The following is an 18,500-nucleotide window of genomic DNA, read 5'->3' as shown; positions in this document are numbered from 1 at the left end:
CACCTTTCTTGTCAAAGAAGAAAGGTGACAAGAAAAGTGCTTGAAATATGGGTACCCCAGATTGAACCACAGATTGTGTTTAACGCCAGGACATCAGCGTCCCTATCCACCTGGAGGAGTTCAGCTCTAATAATGTAGATCCCTGGAGCTTTCCCCGTTGGCATCTCTCAGCTCAGAGTCGCCACCTGCCATGACTGTAGTGGGACAAGGTGGATGTTTGTAGGAATTTCATGCTTTGATTCCTCTTTGGGTTGTGAGCCCACAGATGCTGAGCCACCTGATCTCAGATTCTCCAACAAACGCCTCCATGTCTACTCTCATGGCCATCACAACCTGCTTTCTCAACTCCCTACACAGTCTGGAATTTCCATCAAGCTGTGCACTACAACTCCCCTGGATGATGTTAACAGTACTCTGAGATATGAAATGCCTCTGACTGCAAATAACGGTGCTGCCTATACAATCCACAACATCTTTCAGTCTGGTTGCGGAGGAGCCCCCACATTTCATTTCAGTCACCACTTGTCTCCATGGCTGCAAGCCGCCGTCCATCCAGATTGCACACAAACTAATGACATGGAGGTGAGGTGAGTTGAAAATGTCATAATTGTCCAGGTCTCCCTTGTAAAAGAGATCTTGATCTCAGTGGGACTAACCTGGTTAAATAAAGGTTAAATTATAAAAACTCCCATGGACCTGACCCCTCTCTGTCCTGCCAAATTCATTCATCACTATGTCCATAGACATAATTTATGCAGTCTCATTGTAATCTCACATGTACATGGGATCTGTGGTTTACCTCACTGTGGTATTGGACGGGTTATGACTCAAAGGACAATGACTGGCAGAGTGTATTCCAGCCGTTTGCTTGCACATTGTCCGCATACACTGACATGTTGTTTGACCCCGCAGAGGTGATTGTAGCGCTGTTGCACGGTGCATCAGCTGTGCTCTTAGCTCACCATGCCCCTGTAGTGACATCACACCCTGACAGTGCCACCGTCCGTACAGACGTTACTTACAAACCCCATTGTGCGCTGCTCCTCCTCACAACTCGAAGAACATGAATGAAAAGCGTAACCGTGTTACCACGTGCTTTAACAGTTTAACAGCTTATGACTTCATACTGCGTAAATAAATCATTACAAAGCTGAGTTGAAAACTGGCGGCTGTGTGATTGCATCACATTTTCTCTTCACAGAATATAACTTTTTCATTTTTTTTAACTTGTCCACCTATTTAAGTGAAATGCATGAATGCTTGTTGCAACTTTACTGAAATATTCAAAGAGCACAGCGCTGTGTGGAATAAACTTCATTAGAGCACTACGAGTGCTTTGATTATTGTTCCTCTTGTGTCATATGAAATGTTTCTTTAAGAGACCCAGCGGTTTTTTTTCTTTCCTCAAGTAAAATAGAGTACATTTAGCGCATGCCAGGAATTATGTCATCCACTGCTCTTAGTGCCAGCCCCACAGCCAAAACACTGCAATGAAAGAACATATAGTATTGTTTATCTCGCAAAAAAAAAAGAAAAAATCAGCACCTAGCCCGATGCTTAGCGACAAATTTATTGTGCTTAGCAACGCTGCAAACAGTAGATAATTGTGACATAATAAATAACACATTTTCATAGTCCATCACCAAAACAGAGCATTTCAAGGTCTTCTTTCTGGGGGTTAGCAGGCAAATGAGATGCGTAAAGGACTGAGGTCATAGAGCAGAGAAGCAAAAACAACAAAGTCCGTCCCTCCAACAAGAGCTGAGCCATTTCCCAACTGGCGCTCCTGCAATAAGTTTGATAACGGCTTCCCCACTTACAGATTAAAATAACAGGGAATATCTTTTTTGACATATCAAACCGTGTGAGTAAAAGAGGGATTGAAAGAGGACAATGTGCTTTTGAGTAGCTGACGTGTGTGTGTGTGTGTTTGTGTGTGTGTGTGTGTGTGTGCATGCGCGTGGCACCGGGACCTGAAGCCGGAGCTGGCTCCGTGCGTCTGTTCACAAGGTCCTGTGGAGAAGTGGCTCTGAGCGCTGACGTAATGCTCTGGCCCGCAGACTGTGGAACTTGGCCTGCGCTCTGCAGCGCTTTCCTCCACGCTGCGAGGGTCAACTATCCCACAACCTCTAGCATGCACCGTCCTGTTCCCCAGACTACAACAGAACGCAACCACACCCGGCACCGTGCGTGATCCGTGCTGCACAACAACAACAAAAAACAGCACTTGACGTACAAGCACTAAAACCCTACGATTGCAACAACAAGACAAAAACAAAGAGGACAAACATAAAATTCAGCTATTGCACCATCAGGCTGTGCGTGAACACTTACATGAAAGAGGTAGAAGAGGAGAAAGATGATGCTGATATGCAGTCTTTGGAGGGGAGAGCACACACAGAGTGAGATATGGGTCCCCCAGGGGCCACACCAGTCCTTCGGCTCATTAACTATTTACACCAGAGACAGTCCACCCTGCTGCTCTGGCCCACCACAAAATCAATTAGCCTTCATTAGCCAGGCCTGTAGCCCTCAACATGCTTTCTCTAGTCAGGGAAGATTAATCCGGCTACTGAGGCGTCCAGTTACCACAAAATACCACCCAATCATGTGTTTATGTGCAGAGGCACACACAATTCTTCCAAATTCTCAAGTCTCATTGACTGCTGACAATCTCAGAACATCATACTGTCTCTCACTTTTCAACGTCACTCTATCTATTTCCCCTTCATGTCTATCAAAGTCGCACTCAATCCCTTTCTGCGTTTCTCACAGTGTAAACGCTGAGTAGAAGAGTACATCCAGGTCTGTGCCTCGGGGGTGTGGGGTTACAGTGCAGAGATTTCCCATTGGCCGAAGTCAACATGGTCGGGGTAATGCGATTAGAGCCGGATTGGGAACGTCGCAGGGGACACATGGGCCTGATCATGGCCCAGTTATCTGATAGTGAGGCCGTATTTATCGACCAAGCCTGGGCGCGGATATTACAGACATTAGAGGCCCACGTCTATGCTTATGAAACCCATGGTGAAGATCGCACTCCGATAACACAATTAGTCATTCACTTTCAGGCCACAATCGTGGAATTCCATCAGTCGCATTCAGACATCAGGGAGCACGATCTCAATTGATCCACATTTTATGTCTGAACAGCCAACTAACCAGAAAGTTGCATGTTCGAGAGGCTCTTTTAGCGACTGCATATGTTTACGGGAGGCCTAACAGGGCATTTAAAATTCAATTACACAGATAGGAGGGGAAAAAAGATGTGTCTGGATGACAGCCAAAGGAGAGATAAGCCTAATACACTAATATTGTGTTACCCCAGCGTGTTGCCATAGGAACAGCTGAAGAGATTCAAAAGACTACAAAGACGATCAATCTTGAGAGAGCGGGAGGAAGAGGGAGAATTAAATGCCCTGGGAATGCTCCACTCTCCTCTATCAGAGCAATAACTCTTCTAATGACCTCTGCTACCTTCTCTTTCTCCAAAACATGTTTCTCTCCAGCTGACTGCGGCTATCAGCAAACCATTCCAAACACAAAGGACAGCCAATGTTTTTTATTATGGTTGCGATTTTTTTTTTTTTTTAATATCCAAGTCATGACACTTTGTCTTATTTCTGTGGTGCCATTTCCATTTACAGAGCTCTTTTCTGTAACATACTCGTATTTTGAAAACAGATACACAAAGTTGGCCAACAGTTATGTCGTTCCAGTATTAAATTGATTAATGCCCGTTTTTTCTGGTGGACTTTAATTATATGTACAGGGTCCATATCTGCTATGTGAAATAGTGCAATTCAAGTTTCATTGCTGGTGTAGAACCGATGCAGTTGTGTATTTCAAGCAGGGCAGACATGCTTTGAATCACAAGTAGAACTGCACTCATCTCTGCGCCCACGGGTGCGGTTTAGGTGGATTGCTATTGTGTGGCAACAGAAACCAACTGCGTCATAGACCAGAAAAAAAAAAACCTGGACTAAACTTCAGCACAGATTTTTCCTGCTGTTTACAAGGTGCAATCTTCATGGATGCCAATCAGTGACCTAAGGGGATGGCTGGATGTCTTTGGTACCAGGTCAATTTGGAGGATCTTTGGGTACTGCTGGAATGAGTTTGTGTCAAACGAGTGGTTACTTTTGAAGACTACGATGAGGAATAACAATTGCGTTGTGAGGGACCACCAGCTTCAACATTTTGGCCATGTAACACGTTTATGTGCATGATCCAGCACATAATAAGTGTCTGGGAGTTGAAGACCCCAGTGGTTGGAGAAGTCCAAAGGATGTCCACGCTGTACCTGGATGACAGATGTTATTTTTCAGAGATGAGGATGGACTGGTTGTCTGCCTGGGTGGTTGCTATTCAGGACCCAAGTTAGTTCTGTTGTTCCGTGGGTGCAGTGATGTGCAGCACCAGTGCATGCTCCCAGACAGAGGTGGGTTTACGATGATCATACGCTCTGTACATTATAATATGATACAATATAATATAATGATATGAATCTATGCATGCACACATCTCTACTGTCTCATTCCCAAAGCTCGCTTTGGAGAGGATGATGTAATTTGATTTCTCCCCCCACCCACCCCGGCTGTGTTAAACTTGTGCCAACAAGTTGCAGGACCTACAGAACATGTTCTGTATATTAAGAAATACATCAGGCAGTCAATGGGCAGTTCTGCCGCAACCACATAAAGGGCTTATTATTCCAGCCGTAGTCTCCAGTACAGCACTGGCAGGTTCAGACACAGCTTCGATTACACACCAAATGATGAAACCCACACAGACCAAAGAATACAGTTGTGCTGGCAAAGCTCAGTGGAAAACAGCTGCAACATGTGCATGCATGCATACATGTGAACACTCACCAGTTTAGCCTCTGAATGCATGGAGGGAATGTGATTAGAAGAGCAGGAGCTGTTGTGGGCGGGACCTTGCATACCCATCATAGTGGAGCCCATTGACATCTGTCGCTCCATCTGAAGATTACAACAGCATGAACTGTTTGATTATAGCAGTCATAACATTATGTCAATATTTGCATATGGGACTGAAAATTTAGAAAAAAAATGCAGGGTTATTACAATATGTGCACAACCCCTCATATGACATCTGGCAATAAAAAAATATATCATGTCAACATCGTAATGATGTCCTCCCATTATTTAATTAAACAAACCCACATTTTACTAATTTGTTCACCAGTTTTAGTTCAAATGCAGTCATATTTTAGTTTTATTTTGCAAGGAACTTTTTTCATGAGGGGTGATTAATTTAAATATTTCACCAAGGTGATTGAGGTATTCTGCCAAAATATCCAGTTCTGTTGCAAAATATGAAAATAAACCAAGAGATTAATATAAATCTAGAAAGGCAATCAGAGATCACATGTTTCTGCCAAGGCCCAACAGTCCTCTGTAAACAGAGGACTTTTTTGTTTTGAGATGATAATTCTTTTGACTTTTACTTGAACATTCTTTAAGCGTAATTGCTGACCCTGATCACTCATTTTTTTACTCCTGATCTGTGATCCTGATCACTCTTCTTTGATTGTGCTCCTGGCCATTGATACTGATCCCTGATCTTTCTTATCCTTATTGGAACTTGGTCACCCTGACAACTCCTCTTGGGAGTGAATTTTGAGGTTGATTGCTGACTTTGATCATGGTGACTCACATTAGAACTGGTTTGCTTTAATCCTATAATCAGGATCAAAGACAAGAGCCACCCCTTCTCCCAGATCTGCACCAAAATTTAAACAACTCTTCCTTCATCCAAGACCTAGATCTTCACCAAATTATCTTTGACATGTATTCATGTCAATATGAAATACTGTATACTGCTCACCAAACAAGCAAATGCACAAATGGCATAAAAAAACCATAGAAACAGCACAGGATGTAGTCACTCAGTATTTGTTTGTTTTTGCTTAACAACCTAAGATGCACACAAGTTATCGAACAACAACAAATCTGAAAAACCTGGGAAATTAAAAAAAGCCCTGCAAATTCATACATTTACCTTGACTTCTATTTCATTGCAGATTAAATGAACTGCATTTAAAATGGACTGCATTTATATAGCCCTTTTCCATCTGCATCAGATGCTCAAAGCACTTTACAATAATGCCTCACATTCACCCCGATGTGAGGGTGTCGCCATACAAGGCATTACACACCGGGAGCAATTAGGGGATTAAGGACCTTGCCCAAGGTCCCTTAGTGATTTTCCGGTCAGGCTGGGATTTGAACTGAGGATCCTCTGGTCTCAAGCCCAACGCTTAACCACTAGACCATCACCTCCCCATCATAAACCCAACATATTTCATGTTTTGTGTGGTCAAATTTATTTAATTTTTAAATATACATCTATTCTTGCATTTCTGGCCTGCAACACATTCCAAAAAATGTGACAGGTCAATTTAGGGCTGGCAATGAGGCAAATAAAAAAGGTGTTATTTCAAACAGGCAATGTCAGCAAGTGACTGTAATCACAATTTGGTACAAAGTGATATTCATGAAAGGCTGACTCTTTCAGGAGAAAAAAATGGGCAGAGGATCTCCACTATGTCAATAAATATGTGAGAAAATTATTGAAATATTTAAATACAATATTTCCCAAAGAAAAACTAGAAAGGATTTTAGTACACTGAGATTTTAAAGCAAATATGCTGCCTTCAAGACAACATCTTTTCCAGGGACGTCAAGCATTTTTCAACAGACAATACAAAACCACATGCTGCACACATTACGAAAGGATGGCTGCAGAGGAGAGGGTACAGACACTGGACTGACCTGCCTGCAGTCCTGACATATCTCTAATAGAGAATGTGTAGAGAATTTTGAAAAAAAAAAAAAAGCAACAACGATGAACATGTATTGTTGCACACCTTAACACATGTTGCAGAAAGAATGGGAGGAAAACAACATTTGAAAAGATTCATCATTTCGGATCCTCAATGGCAAAGAAGCTTTTAAATGTTAAGAGAAGGAATGGAAATATTAAAGTGGGAAATGCTTTAGCTTCCAACTTTTTTGGAATGTGTTGCAGGTCTTAAATGCAGTAATGGGGGTATATTAACAAATTAAATAAAGTTCACAACAGAAAACCTGAAATATATTGGGTTCGTACTGTCTGCAATGAAACCAAAGTCTTTTAATTTGCATATCCTATTCCATCCCAGCTTCTTTTGATTTGGAGTATTATTATTATTATCAGTCATTTTTTAAACCCCACTATTTCAATGAAGGGTCACAGGGGACCTGGAGCCTGCAGCGATCCTCCCAGTGGTCACTGGACGAGAGGCAGGGTGCACTCTGCACAGGTTGCCAGTCTGTTGCAGGGCCACATATAGACAGACAAACACATTCACTATTTCACTCACACCTGCAGATGTACATGTGGAGCTCTTGGAGTCCAAGACAAATTTCCCAGAAGGGACAATAAAGTGTATCGTATCGTATCGTATCGTATCGTATCACCTACGGTCAGTTTGTAATCACCAATTCATCCAACCTGCATGTCTTTGGAAGTGGGAGGAAGCCAGAGCAGAGGCAACCCAAGCGAACACGAAGAGAACATGCAAACACCACACAGAAAGGACCAGGAGGGGAGCAATCCCAGGACCTTCTCACTGTGAGGCAATCATGCTAACCACTAGGCCACCCTGCTGCCTATTATTGTTATTATTAAAACAAGAAATTTTACCATGAAATAAAACCAAATTTTTCCCATAACACACTGAAATAAAGTTACCAATTAGTAACCATTAACAGTAATGAAGTAACATGGAAGTAATACGGACAGATTTAAAATGTTTTCTGTCCCTGGGCCATTAGGAGACTAAAAGAGCTGTTATATTCACACAACACATGGAATAGGCAATTATTTGTTTATTAACTAATTGTTTTAAACAGCACGAGATCAGTATTTGATAATCAATGAACCGTTCTTTTACATCTGGGTGTATTTCGTTTCACTACCTTTTATTGTGCTTCTCCACTTTCATGTTTACATATTTGCAGTGCTGAGTTGCTGTAACTCAAATTTACCTTTGGGATTAATAAAATTACCATCTATAGAACTGTAGTCCTGAGGCCCATCGGAGGCGGTGCTCATCCATCCCAGGATTCTATAGTGTAACATGGATGAGAGTCTACATGTCCCCCTGGACATGCCCCCAGTCTGATACAGGTTACTTCACCAGCCAAGACTGGTACATTTTTACAGCTGGGTGGACTCAGAGAATGCAGATCAAGGGAATCAACCCTGGTCTATATAGGCCAGCTACTTATCCCACTGAGCTACCTGATCTATAATTAATAGAGCTGAAGGAAAAATTACCATAGGACACTGCAGCATTTATATCAGGAGCCTGAACCTGGTTGGCTGCATGAAGCCAACGAGCCATTGGTTTATGACCGGCAGAGTGCTTTATTCAATGTAGTCTGAGTGATAATCACATCATACAATAAAAGGGAGAGAAATTAACTAAATGGTATTCATAATCATGAAAGCCAATTTTATTTGCCTAATATCACGAAGGGCTCCATAACTGCCTCTGTGAAGATGTTTAAGTGAAGCTTTTGTTTGTTTCAGCTGATCTCCAAGTGGAATAATCTTATGAAGGGTAGGAATCCATTTGATGTTGCTGTAGAACTGGATCCAAATAAAGATTCAGAATCTTTTTTATATTTTCTTCTACGTGGCAAGATGGAAAAGATTTTTCCAATTAATTTTTCAGCATATATATATATATATATATATATATATATATATACAGTAGTGCTATGTGACTAAAAAGATTAATCCAGGTTTTGAGTATATTTCTTACTGTTACATGGGAAACAAGGTACCAGTAGATTCAGTAGATTCTCACAAATCCAACAAGACCAAGCATTCATGATATGCACACTCTTAGTGCTATGAAATTGGGCTATTAGTAAAAAAAAAGTAGAAAAGGGGGTGTTCACAATAATAGTAGCATCTGCTTTTGACGCTACAAACTCAAAACTGTTATGTTCAAACTGGTCTTTTTAGCAATCCTGTGAATCACTAAACTAGTATTTAGTTGTATAACCACAGTTTTTCATGATTTTTTCACATCTGCGAGGCATTAATTTTGTTGGTTTGGAACCAAGATTTTGCTCGTTTACTAGTGTGCTTGGGGTCATTGTCTTGTTGAAACACCCATTTCAAGGGCATGTCATCTTCAGCATAAGGCAACGTGACCTCTTCAAGCATTTTGACATATCCAAACTGATCCATGATACCTGGTATGTGATATATAGGCCCAACACCACAGTAGGAGAAACATGCCCATATCATGATGCTGGCACCACCATGCTTCACTGTCTTCACTGTGAACTGTGGGCTTGAATTCAGAGTTTGGGGGTCGTCTCACAACTGTCTGCGGCCCTTGGACCCAAAAAGAACAATTTTACTCTTATCAGTCCACAAAATATTCCTCCATTTCTCTTTAGGCCAGTTGATGTGTTCTTTGGCAAACTGTAACCTCTTCTGCACATGTCTTTTATTTAACAGAGGGACTTTGTGGGGGATTCTTACAAATAAATTAGCTTCACAATGGCATCTTCTAACTGCCACAGCACTTACAGGTAACTCCAGACTGTCTTTGATCATCCTGGAGCTGATCAATGGGTGAGCCTTTGCCATTCTGGTTATTCTTCTATCCATTTGATGGTTGTTTTTCGTTTTCTTCCACACGTCTCTGGTTTTTTTGTCCATTTTAAAGCATTGGAGATCATGGTAGATGAACGGCCTATAATTTTTTGCACCTGCGTATAAGTTTTCCCCTCTCCAATCGACTTTTTAATCAAACTACTCTGTTCTTCTGAACAGTGTCTTGAACGTCCCATTTTCCTCAGGCTTTCAAAGAGAAAACATGTTCAACAGGTGCTGGCTTCATCCTTAAATAGGGGACAGCTGATTCACACCTGTTTGTGCCACAAAATTGACGAACTCACTGACTGAATGCCACACTACTATTATTGTGAACATCCCCTTTTCTACTTTTTTACTAATAGCTCAATTTTATAGCCATAAGAGTGTGCATATCATGAATGCTCGGTCTTGTTGGATTTGTGAGAATCTATTGAATCTACTGGTACCTTGTTTCCCATGTAACAATAAGAAATATACTCAAAACCTGGATTAATCTTTTTAGTCACATAGCACTACTATTATTCTGAACATTACTGTATATATACACAACTGTATACAAACACACACACAGTGGTGTGAAAAAGTGTTTGCCCCTTTGAGCTTTTACATTAGGACATCAAAAAAATGCACAACAAAATTTTTTTTATCACTTTTAGATTTTTATTTCTTTTAATTCATGATGTAGAGATTACGTTTCACTGTGAGTTTAAAGGGCATATTTTTTGGGGATTTTAATATACAAATCCTGAATTTTTGTTTTGTTTTTTGATGTCCTAAAAAGTTTCTACACATGAAAGCTCAAGGAGGCAAACACTTTTTCACACCACTGTGTGTGTGTGTGTGTGTGTGTGGTGTGTGTGTGTGTGTGTGTGTGTGTGTGTGTGTGTGTGTGTGTGTGTGTGTGTGTGAACTCACTAAACCTGCAAGTGGGACCAATAAATGTGTTTGCACATCTCAAAATGGAGCAACTTTTTATTTCTAGTAATTAACATATGTGAGTCATCTTTCTGCAACACTGCTAAAGGGACAAACTTAAAGGTTGATTTCATGACAGTATGTTCTGTGCACAGCTCTGTGTGAATAAAACTGGAGCAGGCCCAAAACAGGAAGCCAGCACCGAGGGACTTAACACAGGAAGCTGGTGCAAAAGGGGTGTGTGTCTCTGATAAGTGTGATGAGTGTGAATCGGAATTAGGCGTCAGACCTGTGTACGGTAACGGGCTCTAGTATACGGTGTGTTAATAAGGTGAACACGACGGGCGTAGGTGTCAGCTATTTGCATTCATTGATTAGAATCTTCAGTTGGTTTCCGCTCATTTATGACCAAACCTGGTCAGAGCAGTCATGTATCACAGCTGAGACCTGAATATGAGGAAATCAGCTGGGTAAGCTGACAGGGGTGAGAGGTCACCCGTGTGAGGTGACGATGTGAGTACAGCATGTGTAGGAAAGAGGAGACCTTTGTGTGAGCATGTGAACGCTGCGTGTGAGTGTGTGGCCTCCCAGCTGCTGAACTCCAGGTGGTGTTCTGTTCTCTGTGGGGAAGAGCCCCTTTTGCTTGACACCCCCCCCCCCCCCCACCTTCCCTCACACGCTCCTGTCCACAGAGAGTCGGGTCTCAAGCCTGACACACAGCCTTAATTGCACTAAGTGTGTTTTGTGTGAAAATATCACCCAAACCTGCACCCCTTTCCTTGAACCGTCAATCTTTCTCAAAATCGCTTAGCTCTTAATTTAATAAACATGGGAGAGTTTTTTTCTCCCCCTCCCTCTCGTGCAATAATCACAGGCTGTCTTGTGTTACAATGAGAACATATGTTGTATCATTCGGACCCTGATCTGAGCTGTCTGTCGGTTGTTATCATTCCCCGTTTCACAATATGGATCATGTTAATCTTTCATAATAAATTTTAAACCCAGATGTTCATTATTCACATCTGGAGGAGATGGCCAGCTTGATAAATGGTCTTAATTTTTTTTTTTTTATGTGATTGGAAACATCTAAATTTGGAAATTAATGCACATTTTCCTCAGTGTGTGTGTGTGTCCATTTATACTTATATATGCTTATACCCCCATCACACATAGCCAGAATCACACAGAACGGAGTCAAAATGATGAATCGGCGCACATCCGGAAAGTGTCGGTTTCAGTTCCAAAATGTTCTGACAACCATCTGCAAGAGTCCACACAGTTGGTCAAAATCAGCCAGGGGCCCCTAGTGTGATGCACATGTTCAAAACCCTCTGGGCGCTGATCCATGTGCCACGTATAATACTGTACACCCCCCCGTGTTATGTTGAAATGTATGTGGGACGCTTCATCATGATAATAATTATGAATTATTAACATGCACAGTGAATGTGAACAGCGGCTATCAAACTGAAAGCACCGTGCCCTACTGTGTGCGCTCCACCACAAATCTGAACTGGCTGTTAAATCCACAATAGACCTCCATAGAGGACAGATATTTGTCCATTCCTTCCCATGGGCAACGTGAATAATGTAAACTATTGTCTCCATCATAACTGTATATAACACGGGCAGCTGTCCCTCTCCATGTGCAGTAATGTGTCATTGCACACATCAAGCTCGGAGCTGAACGGATGTCATCGCTGAAATATATGATCACCTTCTACATCTGTAGGAGATATGACATGGAATTGTTCTGTCAGGCCATGACAGCATTAATAAACATGAATCTCACCTCCAACAGCAGTCCATGAGTGTTTCACAGCACAGATGTGTACATGGAGCCGAGACCGCAGCCTGTGGTTAAATTCCTCTCACCTGGCTGCTGTGTGCTGGAATGAACCACGCAAAAATAAATCCCATGTGATAATCCAACCATCGCGGTATCCAGAGTTGTGTTGTGCTCCTGAAGTGAGCAAAAAAAGAAAAAAGAAATTAAAGTTTACTGGAAAGGCTCCGTCTGACGCATGGGACAGCAAGGCCCACTGCCAGCAAATTTTCAGCAAAGCTGCCCAGTGGCACACACGTGCACGCGCGCTCTGCGCTCGCACGTGTGCGCCCTGAGCACGCGCTTAGTGGCTCATGCAGCGTTATGCATACACACAGACACATGTCTGACTGATAATTTAAGCACCACACGCGTACGTGGGGCACACGTGCGCCACACACACACACCCGCACAGAGCTCCCTCTGCGTTTGCCATTCAGATGTTTGGACATCAGGCAGTCTTCAGTCTGACAGCAGTCTGTGTCATCTACCTGTTGTCTACATGCGCTTTGGATGCCATCGTGCAGGTGTGGATGAGGTACTCCGGATGCGTTCTGACACTGCTGACCATGCCTCTTTTCCTCCAGACTGCGTCAGATTATGGCAATATTTGCAGTGTCGGGCATGGTTCCTGCACATTCTTGCTATGTGTAAGGAGGGCTTTAAGAATAAGACGTCTACCAGAATACTTAAAAAGATGTTATGCAGTCAGAATACAAAAACATCACCCTTTCCATACAGTTAACAATAAAACTATGGAATCGCATTGCTCATACATTTAAACTCATTCAGTTTTTTTTTTTAAGTTATACTTTTACAATCAAAATTTTAATGAACTACTTTGTTAATTACACAAATATACAAGTGGTGTTTCAATGGCACCACAGCGAATGCTGTTATGTACATCAGCATCCTACTCTTTCACTAAAGCTGCTTTAGCAGTTTCAGAACTGAAAGAGCCCCTTTTCATTATTATGTAGTGCTTGTGACAACACAAACATGTACAAATGGCTTCACAAAAAGCATAACCCATTATCAAATTGTAGCATGTAAAAGCTGATTGGAACTTGACTGGGAATTCATTGCATGAAGACATTTAAGGCCTTGTATTGTTAAGCCACTGGGTGTAAAGATAGCCATGGGTGTGTTTTGGGCATCACATGAATAAACCAATCAGAATGTCATGTGTTATTCCCTTTAAGAAGCAAGTGCACCCACATATTGGTATTCAGGGGACGAACTTAGAAGCGAGAGGTTTTCTGGTGACCAAAGGTGTCTGCATATACAAAGCATGCGGGTGGAAGCAGCATGCAAACATGAAGAACACAAAATCTCCTGACAAAGCAGCACAAGATTAAGCCAGCCATGCCTGGTGTTGGGACTGTAATGAAACTTGCATCCACTGATCATTGTGAAAAGTCATTCTCAGTGTTGCAGAATGTCTTCACTGACCATCGGTGGTTCATATGCCATGCACGTAAGGTACACCTGATTCAACTACTGGTTGAGATGGATCTCACATGTAAATGCCTGAATTATTGGAAGGTTTAGGTCTTCAGGAGATTCCATTCTGGCATGTTGCCTGCAGCACTTTTAATTGTAAGCTAAAAACTGTTCATTCTGACTTCAACTAAAAATGCTGTGCGCTCTCTGCACTACGGCCTGACAGACATGGAATGAGTGTGAATGTAAATTTCATAGAAGTCCATGGAATTCAAACTTTTTTGCAGATAAAGGGAATCATCCCATTTAATAGTTTTATTGTCTTTCATAATATCATGCTTCTTTGTTCTGTTGTCTTACAAAATAGAATACAAGGTCTTTTCTCTTACATGCATCTGTCACTGAGGTATTCACAAGTATGAAAACAATATTAAAGTAACACAAATCTATGTTACTTTAATACTGTGATATTTGGATTAATTTACAGATTACATTTTTAACAATGAATTAGTCATCATCACTCATTCATCTTCACCTGCTTACTCCAATTAAAGGTCACTACTTACGGGCATGAGCACGGCGGAGGAGCCAGGCATGGTCGGGTCTGGCAGGGTTCCAGGCATGGAGGCTGGCAGAGGCTGTCTCTGTCTGTTCCGTAGATGCAGCAGCGAGGACAGAGAGCCGGGGACAGGCCTGAGTGCACACAAGCACACACAAACACAAGCGCTGAGCACTGCATCAATGCATAACATAAACAAGTGTGCATGTGCACAATAGAACATGTTCAGTCACATCAGGTCAAAACTGACCAGCAGGCGTGATGCTGTCCAATCTTAGATCGTGCATTACTGTGTAAAAGTCCTTATTTCACGATTATACACATGGCAGGAGACAGCAGTCATAAATTACATCTCATAGCCCTGGCAAACAGATATCAGAGCACTGATCCATCCATATACAGCAAAAATCCTCAGTGTTAATTCAGCGTTCAAAGTGTTAAAATGAACACATTTCCTGTGTTTATATCATTCTCAGCGGCTCCAAGCAATAAGCTCTTGATTGGGTTAAGATAACTCCTAATTAGTGTGAATAAGTTCAAACGCAACATTCTTTAACACTGTTTGGTTCTTAACCGAGTAAATGTTTAGGGACAGTTCATAGTACTACTACAGACATAGCAAACAAACAAAAACATAACCCCATAACCTCATAACCCCAACGTTAACCCTATCTAGACTGGACTTTTTTGGGATTCCTGGGATCGGGGGAGCTCTTTCGCCCCCCCATAACTGGTGAACGGTATAGTGTATGACCACCAAATTTGCATGAGATGATCTGCACATGAAACTTAATCATGAGCATCATTTTGGTATCATTATAATGTAATATGACATGATTATGACATCATAATCTGACTGCATTGCCCAAAATGTCACAATGTATTTTCCTACAAATATTTTCTTACAAATGTAGGTTATGCATCTCAGTTTTACTAATTATGTGCCTTAGAGCACTTAAATGTTCACAACAATTTCTGCTGTAAATGGCAATTACAAAAAATATCAAAATGATGTCCTTAAATGATGTCATAGATATGGCAAAGTGGCTTCAGTTTCTCATAACATGACAGTAAACTTTAAGTCCTTAACGACATGATGTATTACTACCAAATATGCAGGGCATGATGTACAAACACACAATCACTACGAATATATTGGTGTTATTATTACTAATTATGATGTCATAATGACACCATCAAATTAACATAAATCAGTTCTAATTAACAAAGCGTACATTAAATTAGGTGAAGTTATGTTAATATAATGGAATAAGTATATGTTAAGTAGAAAATATGGAAAGTACATTGATGAAACTAGGATCGGCGATTTTGGGTCAGACATACCTGTCAGAAAACTGTTGCCAAGGAAACGGCAAAGATGATGGACTTAAGCTTTTGGTACCAAATTGTAGCCAACTAAATTTTAGTCGCTGGAGCTGTTGCCCCCGTGACCCAAACCCGGAAAAGTGGTTGAAGATGAGTGAGTAAGTAAATTTTAGGAAAAGTCACCACGTGTCGTAGTCCTAGCATAAGTTGTTAAGAAATTATACAACATGAAAGTTGGTGTGGGCACTTTTAGCCCCCCTGGTCTAGATAGGGTTAAGAAACAACTACAGAACTGTGAACATTTTAACAACAACTGTGTTAATATGACACTCTAAAGCCCTATTCGGATAGGATTAGGCCCGTCCAAATGCAACATGAGTAATTTTTATGGACTGTCCACTCTTGTCGGTAAAGATTCTGGTACCTTTTATAAAACAATGTGTAGGAATTACCTGAAGTTATACTAACACTGTAAATACATGTCAGTAAATACATCATCTCCCATGGAAAAGGAGTCTTTTGTTGTTTATCTCAAACAAGGAGGTGCTTGAGGAAGCATTTGGTAGAATGTAGGCTTTCAGTGTCAATCCATTCAGATATACAGCTATAGTCTCTGAAATGGTAAATGGACTGTATTTATACGAGTATAGCACTTTTCCATCTGCAGCAGAAGCTCAAAGTTCTTTACAATTACGCCTCACATTCACACTGACACACCGATGTCAGGGTGCTGCCATGCAAGGTGCCCACTACACACAGGAGCAGCTATGGGATTAAGGACCTTGCCCAAGTGCCCTTAGTGATTTTCCACTATGGCTGGGTTTTGAACCGAGGATCTTCTGGTCTGAAGCCCAACGCTTAACCACTAGACCATCACCTCCCCATCACATTCATGTCAGTGGGTAAACTCTGTGTTCTCTCCACTGTGAATCCATTCGGTCACCAAGCGAAGAACACAGAAATGCTTTTAAGGGTGAATGGTGGTGTGTCAGGCCTGTTTATTGAGTAGCCACACCCATCTCTGTTATTTATATCAAAATTTGTTATCCCATGCGAATTGACCATACATTATAGACATTCTGTGGTAAAATTAAGTGATTCCACCTCCCATATAAAACCAATCCAGGGTGGCAAGGGTAGCAATGACTCTCAGGATTTGAGAGTTAAAATCAACTCAAAATTATTTGCAATTGTGAATTTAATACTTTGGTTCTTGTTGTGTATCTTGAGCAAACATTTCAAATCTGTTGCTACAACACAATGACACAGACCATGTAAAATGCAAGATCATTATATAAAATAGAAAAATTAAAATTTACACATTAAATTAGTGCTTGTGTGAATCCTGAAGCAATTGATTATCATAATCATAGTAGTCAGAATTTTTATAACACTTTTTAATTCTTCTTCTTCTTCTTTGTCTTTCGGCTGTTCCCGTTAGGGGTCGCCACAGCAGATCAATCGTTTCCATCTCACCCTGTCCTCTGTATCTTCCTCTGTCACACCAACCACCTGCATGTCCTCTCTCAGCACATCCATGAACCTCCTCTTTGGTCTCCCTCTTCTCCTCCTGCCTGGTGGCTCCATCCTCAGCATCCTTCTCCCTATATACCCTGGGTCCCTCCTCTGCACATGTCCAAACCATCTCAATCTCGCCTCTCTGACTTTGTCTCCAAACCGTCCCACCTGAGCTGTCCCTCTGATATGTTCATTCCTAATCTTGTCCATTCTTGTCACTCCCAAAGAGAATCTCAACATCTTCAGCTCTGCCACCTCCAGCTCTGCCTCCTGTCTTTTTGTTAGTGCCACTGTCTCTAAACCATACAACATAGCTGGTCTCACTACTGTTTTGTAAACTTTCCCCTTCACTCTTGCTGATATTCTTCAGTCACAAATCACTCCTGCCACCTTTCTCCACCCACTCCACCCTGCCTGCACTCTCTTCTTCACCTCTCTACCACACTCTCCATTACTTTGAACAGTTGACCCCAAATATTTAAACTCATCTACTTTCACCACTTCTACTCCTTGTAACTGCACTATTCCACTGGGCTCCCTCTCATTCACACACATGTACTCAGTCTTGCTTCTACTGACTTTCATTCCCCTTCTCTCCAAAGCATATCTCCACTTCTCCAGACTAGACTCAACTTGCTCTCTACTCTCACTACAGATCACAATGTCATCTGCAAACATCATAGTCCATGGGGACTCCTGTCTGATCTCATCTGTCAACCTGTCCATCACCACTGCAAACAAGAAAGGACTCAGAGCTGATCATTGGTGTAATCCCACCTCCACCTTGAATGAGTCTGTCATTCCGACTGCGCATCTCACCGCTGTTACACTATTCTTGTACATGTCCTGCACTACCCTAACATACTTCTCTGCCACTCCAGACTTCCTCATACAATGCCACAACTCTTCTCTTGGCACCCTATCATAAGCTTTTTCTAAGTCCACAAACACACAATGTAACTCTTTCTGTCCTTCTCTGTACTTTTCCAACAGTATTCTCAGAGCAAACATTACATCTGTAGTGCTCTTTCTCGGCATGAAACCATATTGCTGCTCACAGATCTTCACCTGTTTTCTAAGCCTAGCTTCTACTACTCTTTCCCATAACTTCATGCTGTGGCTGATCAGCTTTATGCCTCTGTAGTTACTGCAGCTCTGCACATCACCCTTGTTCTTGAAAATAGGAACCAGCACACTTTGTCTCCTCTCCTCAGGCATCCTCTC

At 41.7% G+C, this 18,500-nt stretch overlaps 1 protein-coding gene across 1 annotated transcript in view; it reads right to left on the bottom strand.

Annotated features, from left to right (window-relative positions):
* Positions 1-18,500, bottom strand: part of creb5b (cAMP responsive element binding protein 5b) — a 156,845-nt gene that overhangs the window by 35,939 nt on the left and 102,406 nt on the right. Inside the window, exons 6-7 of the mRNA XM_034175006.1 lie at positions 14,440-14,566; positions 4,875-4,985 (exon numbers count right to left, since the gene is read on the bottom strand). Coding sequence (XP_034030897.1) covers positions 4,875-4,985; positions 14,440-14,566 — 238 coding nt within the window. The remainder of the gene's footprint in view (positions 1-4,874; positions 4,986-14,439; positions 14,567-18,500) is intronic.

The sequence above is a fragment of the Thalassophryne amazonica genome, chromosome 7 (assembly GCF_902500255.1).
Source record: "Thalassophryne amazonica chromosome 7, fThaAma1.1, whole genome shotgun sequence".
Classification (NCBI taxonomy): Eukaryota; Metazoa; Chordata; class Actinopteri; order Batrachoidiformes; family Batrachoididae; genus Thalassophryne; species Thalassophryne amazonica.
Note: the sequence above shows the minus strand (reverse complement) of the source record. Positions and strands in the feature narration are given on the sequence as shown.